Source organism: Cariama cristata, unplaced genomic scaffold (assembly GCF_000690535.1).
Source record: "Cariama cristata isolate BGI_N322 unplaced genomic scaffold, ASM69053v1 scaffold13819, whole genome shotgun sequence".
NCBI classification, from domain to species: Eukaryota; Metazoa; Chordata; class Aves; order Cariamiformes; family Cariamidae; genus Cariama; species Cariama cristata.
In genome coordinates, this window is record NW_009636413.1 from 13,503 (window position 1) to 24,999 (window position 11,497).

At 42.5% G+C, this 11,497-nt stretch overlaps 1 protein-coding gene across 1 annotated transcript in view; it reads left to right on the forward strand.

Moving 5' to 3' along the window:
- Window positions 1–826: 826 nt before the first annotated feature.
- Window positions 827–11,497, forward strand: part of LOC104167604 (solute carrier family 35 member F4-like) — a gene marked incomplete at both ends in the record, with an annotated part of 12,396 nt that continues 1,725 nt past the window's right edge. Inside the window, 2 exons of the mRNA XM_009707910.1 lie at window positions 827–1,015; window positions 5,121–5,418. Coding sequence (XP_009706212.1) covers window positions 827–1,015; window positions 5,121–5,418 — 487 coding nt within the window. The remainder of the gene's footprint in view (window positions 1,016–5,120; window positions 5,419–11,497) is intronic.

Sequence of the window (11,497 nt, forward strand, 5' to 3'; positions counted from 1 at the left end):
CTCTTTTCTGTTGTTTACTGGTTCTTAATCCAGTCCTTCAAGCTCTTACTCATAAAATGTGGTGTCCTACTCACTGGAAATTTTTTTTCATCTGGTACCATTGGTATTTCTGGGATCTGGGTCTTCTCTGATGCCTTGTGCCTCTACACAGCCTCCATGTGAAATGCAGCATCTTGGTGGTGTCTGCATCTAGCAGAAGAAGAAAAAGCAACTTCTCTGAAGATGTGGAGATTCTGATTTGGTGCATGTAAACGCTTAAAACTGACATCTCCAATGGTTTAGCTGAAGTCTTCATCCAAAAGACCTGTCAGTGGCCGTGGCTTCATTCCGTTCAAGAGTCTCAAGGGTAATTCTGGAGGATGGAAAGAGGAAGTTCTCCTCTGGAGAGGCTTTCAGCACTGACCGCGGGAGGCAGTGGTTCCTCAGCCCTCCTTTCCACCCTAAGGGAGAATGGTGACCTTTCCTTTTGCCTGATTCAGTGTCAGTGCTCAGGAAGGGGCCCACGTGAGTACAAATTCCTGTGACTGTTCAGACCCTATGGATGGAGCCGTGGGGCTAAGAATATACTGCAGCATAGGGCTCTCATTTCTTCAGGGGAAAGACTGGTTTTCGTACAGCACCTTTTATCTGTAAGGGGGGAGAGAGTTAAGTATTTATTTACTTACTTATTTACTTTATTCTGACCAGAGCTGAAACCTTGATTTTTGCAGTGTGCTTCCTTTCTCCCGCTGAATCGTTTGTGTGCATTTCACTGACAGAGTGTTTGAAAGCCCCGCTTTCCTCCAGGGAGTTTACAGCCAAACTGATGCAAACTCTTTCTTCTCAGGTGCCTCACGATCATCTGTCATCCAATGCAAGCCAGGAGGCAACTGCCCCAGCAGACACAGAGGCATGACTAGGCAGCTCTCCCCTCTATCTGTTGCTGAAGATTCTGCTGCTCCCATTCTTGAGCTGCAGAATCGAAGTCCCTCGGGAATCTGTCGGCACAGCAGAGTCGAGAGGCAGAGCAGATCAGGTAGGCATAACAGACGCAGTCCTGGCGTCACAGCATGCCTGCGAAAGGCCTCTTTCGTCTGTCTTTTGAAAGATGGTGCAGAGTCCAAGCATGTTGACGTTGGTTTATGGTGCCGTGAGCAGCAAAGCCACATGAAAGTCCGTCCTGTACCTGTGTGCAAACTGGGGTTAGACGGGAAGGAAGCAAGGATGGGAGGAAAAGGCCTGGGCCTCAGTAGGTACATGTAATGTGTTAGATATCTGAGAAATCATAAGGCCAGTAGGCACAGAAGATCTTGAAAGGATGATTAATGTTAGCACACAAGTAAATTTTTAAAAAGTGGTTATGTTTCCTCAGCTTCAGCCTGGCCAGAGACCAGGACCCTTAAGAGCCAGCCATGTTCCTTCTCAAAGACAATGACAATCTCAGCTTATACCATGGACGGTCCGATGAAGAGGAAGAGAAGGAGCAACAGGTGGAAGGATATCTAGGGAAGACCATCACAGTTCAGATCATCGACCAGCTGCACGTCAGGGCTTCCATCAGGAATGTGTCACCCACTTTACTGCAGAAGTTTAGCTCAAATGAACCTGTAGGTATGGTGAACACTGACTTCTTCACCATGATGTCCATCCATCACCAGCAGGGATGGGATAGGAGCAGTTACAATATGCAGCCACAGGTCTTTGAGTCTGCTGTATTGTACTGTTGAGGAGGAGAGAGACGTTAAATGACTGAAATAATTAATCTGTCCAAGTTTTTTGGAAGACCATCTGTGTAGATATTGTGAGCAAAAAAGGGAGGAAGAACAGGTTGGATCTCCCTTGCACACTAGAATTGTGGGAGATGAACCTTCCTCTTGTCACTTCACCACCAATGACAGAAAGTGTCAGCCATTTTCTTCGTGTGTTGGAAAATGGAGGGATCTCATACTCTAGGAGTATTCTCTTGATGGAAACCCTCAGAAAAATATTGGAGGTGATTATTGCTGCAAGGAGTGGATGATACAGCATCTTGCAGTAAAGGTTGTATCTAAGATACCAAAAACCCGATCTATTCTCATTTTTGCAGATATCTGGGTGAAATAACTCTGTGCCTGCTGGCACTAGGGTACATCCGAAATCAGAATCCATCTTCTCTAAGAAAGGACTTTAAGCCACTTGAGAAAAGAGTAGTGCCCTGACATCATACTCTTCTAAACATTTATTTTGCATTTATTAATTTCCCTTTTTATCCTGATCTTCCCTTCCTCATCAGTGAGGTGTAAGTAGGACTGACCTGACAGTTAGGTAAACAAATAAAGACTATTATTTTCTTCGATGTAGTTGCCAAATAGTCAAAAGAATTCAGAAGAAAAGCTGTAGGTATTGGGTTTTGTCATCTCACTCTTCTGAAAAACAAAAGCAAAAGGCATTTCTGTTACCATCTTGTCACAGAGACATCACAAGCAAGACTTATATTATAGACAAAAGGACTGTGCAGGGGTATTTGGCTGTTAGCTGCCTTTCAGCACAGTCTACTATTGACCAGTGTCATCTCCATGTGTCACCTGCAGAGTCATCTGCATTCTTTTCCTGTCATTTCATCCTTGTTGAGTTCTCAGATTGTTTCTGTGCTCTGACAGCGTAAGTCAGTCGGTTTGTTTCAAACTGAACTAAATGCAGACACCAAAGATTTCTACTACTTTCCTGATTGTAAAATACCATCAGTCAACCACTTTGGATGATTAATTTGTTTTCTCCTCATTAGCATATCATTTGCTATCTGAACACAAGTACTACTTTGTAGCTTACTCCAGCCCCAGCTTCATGACTTGGAAATCCTTAAACCTATTTAGTGTGAATTATATGCCTGCTTGCCATGTGTCTTTGAGTTCAAACCCTGTAATTGTTTTTAAAGATATTTCTTATCTTGTCCTTTTGATTCTTTGGCCAAGATTTAGGTGTGCACATCCAATGGATTTTGAAAGCAACTGTCAAGCTGCTGTGTCACTTTGGCCGGGGATCCATCTCAGTTTCACTTAAATTAAATGTAAATATCTAGTCTAGGGAGAGATAAGTGCCTCCAGTGGGCTTAGATATATGTGAGGATGAAATCAGATACCTTCTCACCATGCCTGTCCATTATCGTTAACTATAAAGGGGCCCTAGACAATGTGTTTAGTCTGAATACACAATTATTTGCTAACTACATTACATGGGGTGAATCCTACCCATTAAACACTTACAAAAATTCCCCACTGTACATTTAATCAGGCTAAAACTTACACAGGTCTTTAAATCCAAGGTAAGACTTGCAACAAGTGTGTATTTCTATGCCTTTCCCTAACGTTCCAACCTGGGGCTGCAAAATCCAAGTCAAATGCTAATGGTAGTGTCATGCATAGTAACAGCAATTTCATAGTTACTTGGTAATTGAAAAATAGAAAGCATGGATAAAGGTGCTTTAGTCTCCTATCATTGTATGATTATTTTAACTGTTTGCGGAAGAAGGACTAATTGCATGGTAGTTTTGCTTAGCAGGAAAACCTGCAAGTGGAGGTTACATGATATATTCTTTTTAAACCGTTCTAACTTGCAAATAAACTGTAATTTACCTTTTAATAGAAGATGTCAGTCATTATTAGTACTATAAAAAATCTATTTTCTCTCAGCAGCCAAAGAAAATGCTAAAATGATGCTTGCCTTTTCAGGCCTGTGCCTGATTATCCTCTGCATGTTTTTAATAAACCTATAATTTTATTTAAATTCTTGATTCACCGCTAAACAATGAAGCCACTGAATACTGATTATTTTTGGGGGAAAAAAAATACACCATACAATTACAATTACAAAAAGCTCTATGTCCTGCTTAGGAAAATTCTTGATTGCAAATGTGCTCCTTGTTATGATGAATCTTTTTTTAGGTGTAATGTTGGTCTAATGTAATAACTTGGAACCTTTATCGCTGTAGCAGAAACAGTAGTATAAAAGGAAAGTAAACCTGAGTTTGAAAGGGTATCTTTTTCACATTTAAGTTGAATGTAGGACAACATATGCTTTCACTGCATTGGATCTATAGTTCCTCTTAACATCAACAGTCATATTGTTTCTTACATATATCCCATCACATGTTGATGCAACTGATGATTGATGGTAGTAGTTAAGAATAGCTGCAGATCATGATTTTTAGAAGGAACTCCTGTTTCTTCTATCAAACTGATGTGGTATGGACTAATGGGGTAAGTGTTTGGAGCTCAGCGCTGTCACATGAGCTCATGGGGCAACAGTGTTAGCGCTCCTCAGAATCCAACGCAGTTGAATAGGTTGTTTTCAGTTGGGATCTGTGAAATCAAAATAGGGTTCATGGCTTGCATCTCTGCAAGATGTGTCTGGAGAGCAAGTCACCAGTCAGTAAGATTAAATTCTTCACACTTCTGTTAGGAAATCTGCAGTGGTCTGCAGATTAGATCTGAAAAGTACTGTACTAAAATGGGAAATGACAACTTTCCGATTCCTCCCTGTTTATGTGTAGAGGTTTATTTCTAGGCATGCCAAGCTTCAGTTTTGTCCAGTTTCCTTTTTTGACTTCAAAAATGTAAATACACTAACTTGACTGAAAAAAGCCTTTTTCTGCTTAGGTGTGTAAAACCACCAAACTGTTTCTTTTTCCCCTCCCAGCTTGCAAATAAAAAGGTGATTCTTGAGTTAAAATCTTGGATAATAAGGACTTGTTCCTGGCTTCAGATGTACAGGCTCAGATAGCTTTTATGTTGCACACATGCATGGTAATTGACTTTATAATGTCTTTGGTTCCAAGGGATGTAGCTGTATTCTGGAGGTTTGGCTGACAGAAGGAAAGAAGGGCTGGTAAAGCAAACAGTGGCAACAGCTTAACTGTACCGCTGTTACCTCAAGCCTTGGTATTGTGTTTGTATATTGTATCCCCTTGAAATGACAGAGATGATATTGCTGGAGTATCTCTGTGCAGGATTTCAGTGTTTGTAGGACATAGAGGAATTATAGGGAGAAGGGAAGGGATGGTTTGTGTTTGGATCAGAAGGGGACATTTTGCCCAGAATTGTTTTGAAGGCATTCATTATGTGTGCAACTCTTCTCTTTTTCTATTTTTTTTTTTTTTTTTCCAGGAGAAGAAGGAACACAAACGCACACAGAGAGCAGCAGCCAAGAAGCTGAAGGACAGACACGATGCCAGTCTTGCACATCCACATTTCTCAAGCTTATCTGGAGATTTCTGATCATTTTGTCCGTCTCTTCCTCCTGGGTTGGGACCACGCAGTTTGTCAAAATCACGTATGAGACCTTTGACTGTCCTTTTTTCATGACTTGGTTCTCAACAAACTGGAACATTATGGTTTTTCCCATTTATTATTCTGGGCACCTTGCAACTGCACAGGAAAAGCAGTCTCCAATCAAAAAATTCAGGTAGGCTTTATCGTGGCAGTATCCCTTTAAACAACCTGATTTCGGTGGATTGAGTTCACTGCTCTTCTCAGTTTGAACCATGGTGAGAGAAGGCAGAATAAAGGTCATGCTGCAGAAAATCTCATTCATAAATAGCTTACAGAAGGCTAACTGATGAGTGATATATGCTTGAATAAATGGATAATTGATGTTAGAGGGATTTTTTTACTCAGTTGAAAAGGTCAGTAATTTGCTTATAATCTTGCTATTATATTATCTAATATCTCTGTATTTTGTGTTCTTGTCTGGATCAGGCCATTAATCTGTTCTGGTCCATTTATGATAGAACAGTAGTGTAAAGTGCAACCAAAACAACTCATAGTTGAGAAGACAGATGCTCAAAGCTGAGGAGATGGTTTCCATGTGGAAGACCATGGCTTGCTCTTTATGCTCAGCAAGTATTGCAGGATGAAAACTGCACTTTCCTCCTCCTGCTGGATCAAAGCTTGGAGGAAGAGCATCGTAGTAGCCTTCTCTGCTCTCTTTTGTGTGGAGTAGGAATTAAAGCAGACTTTGATTTTCCTTCTCCTTGTACTTTGAGGGGTAAGTTGGCATAGCTGAGTGGCTGTCATCGTGAGTAAATGACGTGAAGCCTTTGTCCCATCTTGTGTCAGGTTCCACATGGAAATACCTCTTCCTCTGTGTTGTGAGAGCCAGGGGAAGACATCCCTCTGACTCCAGCCTTTCCTTACACCACATGGCTGCATGTTGTAATTGAACTCTCAACCTCACATGCAAAGGAGTCCATAGTACTAACTGTAACATTAGTCTGCAGGGATGGAAATTTATAAATCCCTCTTCAGTAGCCACTGTGAAATCATAGCAATACAAAGTTAGAGGGGAACCCAAAGAGGTCATCTGGTCCAACCAGCAACCCTGCAGCAGGACCAAGCTGGCTTAGCTTCACCCTGGTCAGTTCTTAAGAAAGCCGTATCTAACCTGTCCTCAGGGCTTGAAATACCACCACGTTCTGGGACAATTCATTTCACAGTTCCTCCTCCACTTCCGTTATTCTACCAATCTGACAGTGACATAGAAGCTGCTTTAAAGGGTGGAACTAACTTCAGCATGCCAAGAGATAATATACCTTACCCATAGAGGGAAGAAATTCACAGGATAATTTTGAGCTGGAACCCAATCCTGTTACTCCAGTGCAGACTTGCTCTGAAAACAATCTTACTGACTTCAGCAGAATTGTCTGTTCTGCAAGGTATTAACCAGCGTGTGGCCCGTACCTTGTTCCCGCTGACAGAGGGTTCAGCACAGCTGTCATTGAGCACACAGGGAATTCAATTTGTGTCTGTCAGGCTGGAGTGTAGCAGGGCCAAATTCTTCCCTCAGCTGCATTTGCCAGGATCTGGGATGTAATTTGGCCCTAAATTATCATTTCTGTCAAATCAGCGTGACTGAAATTGAACAGTTGCACTTAATTAACTGCTTCTCTGAAAACCCTGGTGCTTTGTATGTTAATGATGCCTTCATTCAGATTCTTGCTGGAGTATTTGTGAGAACATTAACAGTGTCAGCTTGGCTTCCGGGTATGGGGTAAAGTAATAACAAATGCACAGCAAATAAGGAAGAAGGTGAGAATAAATATCCCTGCAGATAGATCCTCTGCAGTATGTTGGTTGATTATATCCATCAGAGCAAAATTTTGGGCAAAACATTTGTGGCAATGCATAATGTAAGTATGCTTAAATAATTGCTACATTTCCCAAGCTGTTAGGAGTTCAGTTTTTAAAGTTGAGGACACATGCTTACATGCCCGGAGGAATTTCTGCACACACAGAGATGTGAAGTAGTTTTGTGAATGTGTGGAAACAGGAGACCGGTGTTAGAGCTGATGGGTGTCTTCCCAGAGTATTTCCTATTCCAGATATGACAGGAACTCACATCCCAGATATAACTGCTGGCAAATACTGACTTGATCATGGGGACCAACTACTTGGTCTGTGCTGTGTTATGACTTGACAAGCCAGACTCTTTCAGTTTGGGTATGGGAATGGACATCTCTTCAGGATGAGTGCTTGATTTTCTGATGCCTTAAAGAATTGAAAAACATAATTTTTAGTTTTTAAATTCAGAACAGTGTAGAGAATTAGTTTGGACAGGATCTTTGGAGGTCATTTAACCCAGCCTCCTACTCAGAACAGGGTTATTTTCAAAGCTAGATCAATTGTTTGTATAATTGTTTGGTTTATGTTCTTGATGTTATTCCCATTACAGAGCTTTTTATTACATTTTGTAAGATTTCTTGTTGCTTCATTTGCTGGTTTTATTTCTGTGGAGTAGCTAATTTTTGTCAATAAAGCCTGTCCTGTAGTGATTCCAGGCCTGTCTCAGATTCCAGAGGTGATTTGTCTTTCTGTTTCTGGAGGATGTGGTTACTCATTAGACGCTTTAGGGACATATGACATTTTGTCCAGCAGATATTCCTGGTGGATCAGAACAAACAGCATCTATGATATCTTGGCAGAGATCAGTGATCATGTGAGTGACTTCCAGAGTGCTGCCCCAGGCTGGCAAAGCTGTATAGAGCCACTGTTACTTTAATAAATCCCACTTGGAAGGATAGAAGTCTCAATCTTCAACTTTAGAATGACTTTCTGAAAGGTTTATAATCTTTGAGATTGTAAATTGTGTATTTCTTACCTTTCACGCTTTACCTTAAAGATTAAATTTTGTGGTCTTAGAAACTAACTCATGGTTATCACCTCCCTGCTGCATTTCAGTGAAGTATCTTGGTTGTCTCAAGGCAGAACACACAGCTTTTGGTATCCCCTCAGTATTGTAGATAAAAGGTATGTCTTACATAAAGAACTTGAAACTCCATGCATTAGTGGTGAGTAAAATGACCTGAAGCTCAATAAGCTCAGCAATAGGAAATCTAACCCTGCCAGTGTTTACCATAGCAGAAGGCACTCCACAGACTTGATGTAGGATCGTAATGGAGTTATGATTTGGAACAGGTGGATGATATTTTCAATAGCAATAGATTTTGTCTCCCCATCTGATGTCTTGGCTTCTCGAGGACAACCACAGTGACATTCAGCAGCTTTCTGCCAGAATATATGATATATCCACAATATAATAGCTGAGGTTAGTCCTGCAAGCACTATGCAGCCTTGAGGCGCTGGCTAGGAAGAGTGTTGGTAGGTGCAGGTTTAATAAACATGAACATGTTGGCAAGAGTTGGTTTTCTGGCAAGAAGAATAACAAGATGTGAGCATCACTTGAAGTAAAAACAGAGCCCCAAGTAGCTGATATTTGCTGTCATCTGTCATCTGCAAGTTTATCACCTACAAATCTTTCCATCTTTGTTGCAGCAGTAGCTCAGTCCAGCTTCCTCAGCCGCTTATGGAATAGCACTGCAAATCTAGGTCTTCACTGAAAAAGGTTTTTCAGAGGAGAGATGAGGATCTCTGTTGCCTGAAGCTGCTGCAACCCTGAATGGCTCAACAGCAAGGAAGAAGACCAGCAGCTTCCCTTGGGCCATTCCTGTTGGGAGAGAGCATTCCTATGGTGCTGCCCTCCCAAGCCAGACACTGCTTATTGTGAGAGGTTCACGCACAATTTCCTTTCCTTTTGCTCCAGCTGACCATTACAAATACAGCTGACCAGACTCTTTCTTAATGTTCAGACTTGGTCAGTCCTGGAAAACAATTCACCAGTTGCTTAACCACATTACTTTATTTGATGTCTGTCTCCTGAAGTGGAGCTGGAAGATATTTTATTGCAGTAGATGCTGTCATTTAGATAGAAGGACCAAATAACACAGTAACAACTTGTGTTCACAAAACATCCTGTGGTGCTTTTTGCTACCCTAATGTCACTGATGGCCTTGCCAAGTTTTAATCCGGGTGATGTAATTACATTCACGGTATTCACGTTACCGCAGGTAGTGTCTGTTAGCTCTGTTTTTTCTGTAAGCTGTTTTAAAACCAGCTGCTGCATTACACTCCAGAGGCTGCTGTGCACCAGGGGTGAATAAACCCATTCTTCTGCAGGGGCTGGCATCAGAATTACTAAGAGTCGACGAAAGCTATTTAGTGGGTGCCAGAGGCAGAGCTACATGACTGCCTGAGGTGCTGTAATTCCTGAGAGCATGGCACGCTGCCCAGAGCTGATGGCTGAGGGCTACCTGCAAATAAAAAGAGCTATTTATGTTAGAGGGCAAGTTTTAAATAGACTTCTTGTGCATTTGGAAATAGTTTGTGTCATAGTTTCAGGGTCAGCTGCCCTTAGATATGTCTCTGCCTTTAAGTCAACAGCCTACAGATATTATCTGTATGGGGAGGGATCTATGGAGCCATCTCTCCTGAGCCCAGGGTTTTAATCACTGTCATGTCCTGATGACTCCTGCAAGTTTAATTTTAGTTGCATGCCAAAGAGGCTGAGTTTAACCACTGAGCAACCAGCCCTCACAAAGCCCAAGGCAATCTACTGTAGCCATGACTGGGAAAATAAAGTATTCTTCCTATCTCCTCACTCACTGAGCATTATTCATGGAGTTCTCCCAGGCACGGAGGTGAATTCATCAGGTCTCTGTCTCACTCAGCACAACCCTGTCACAAGTCTTTACTGTTTATTTTTAATTGACAGGTGAGGAACCAGTGGCCCCTGTTTTGTCTGGTCATTGTATGCTGCTGTGTGTGATGCAGGCTTTTCCATCTGCTTAAATAGTTCGTTGCCCCGGGGCCTGTGAAGTGTTTCCAGATTTCTTTTCGTAGCTGTGAATCCGTGCTCATCCCTCCCACTGCTTCTGGGAACTCAGAGATAAGTGACATTGGCAGCGTTACCACAACTACCTCTCCCAAATAGTTGACCAGCCCACAGAGTCCAACCCAGAATAATATAATCATCACTGAGGCTTCCTCCTTCTGGGGATTCGCAGTCAGGGCACTTCAGACTCCATCCTCCTGACTGTTCCCAGAGTTTGCCTGTGTGTAGACATCCCAGAGATCTGCAGGACAACAAAACCTGACCTATTCTGGCATCCCCCCCCCCTCTTTTTTTTGACTTTGGAAGCCACCTGCCCTCCCCGTGGATGGAGGGGCAGAAGCACCAGGCTTATTCCCAGCATCTTCCTGGCTGTGGGGGGCCACGATGGACGACAGGGGTATAATTCCCCATGGCACATTTGCAGAAGAGCTTTTCCCGCTGCCTTGCAGGCTCCACCAGAGCGACGTGCTTGGATGGCTTTGCTGTTGCCTTCGTACACTATCAGCATAGCGCTGGGGTACTTACCTGTGCCCTGCATTACTGTAAGCAGCCCGAGTACCTTTCTCTCTTGTTTTAACACAGCACAAGCTTGTTTCCTCTAAGAGAGATCCTGACAGCTTCTGAGACAGGTAGGATTTACAACCGTGTAATGATCCAGTCGTGCATCAAAACTGATGGCAGAATTCCCAGGGGGTTGGAGAGAGCAGGCACCGTACAGGTCTGTGGTTCACAATGCAGATCTGTTCTTGCCAGGAGATGGGAGGTCCTGGCTCTCGTGTCATGTCGTGGTGACACAGCCATGGTGCATCCAGGTCAGAGGCCACCTCTCTTGAAGTGGGATGTAGTCTGAGCTCAGAATTACCCTCTGCATCCACCTAAGTCTCAAGGGGAGAAAAAAATCTCTTAAATGTAAACTACTCTGTCCGCATGTCAACGAACATTAAAGTCTGTGCTACCAGTGAGTCCATTCTCACACAAGGAAACTCATCACCTCTAACTCCTGTTGAAATCAGTGATACAAAAGCCTACAGTCAAACTTAAGCATTAATTTATTTGCTTCAAAGAGTATTTGCTTTGCATCTCAGATAAATGTTACACACCACTAGCTATTCTCTTTCGATGTGTAACATTTCTGTTCTGATCTTTGAAGAACAGGCTGACTTCTGAGAACACCGAGGTCAACTAGAGTGAAGGAGATAATTAGCAGATCTGCCTGCCTGAGTGTTAACTTGTTAGACACCCTGGCACAGAGTTTGAGAAAGGAATTTATTATTACCAGAAATGACTGCTTTGAACGCCAGGTCATTTTAGTGGCAGG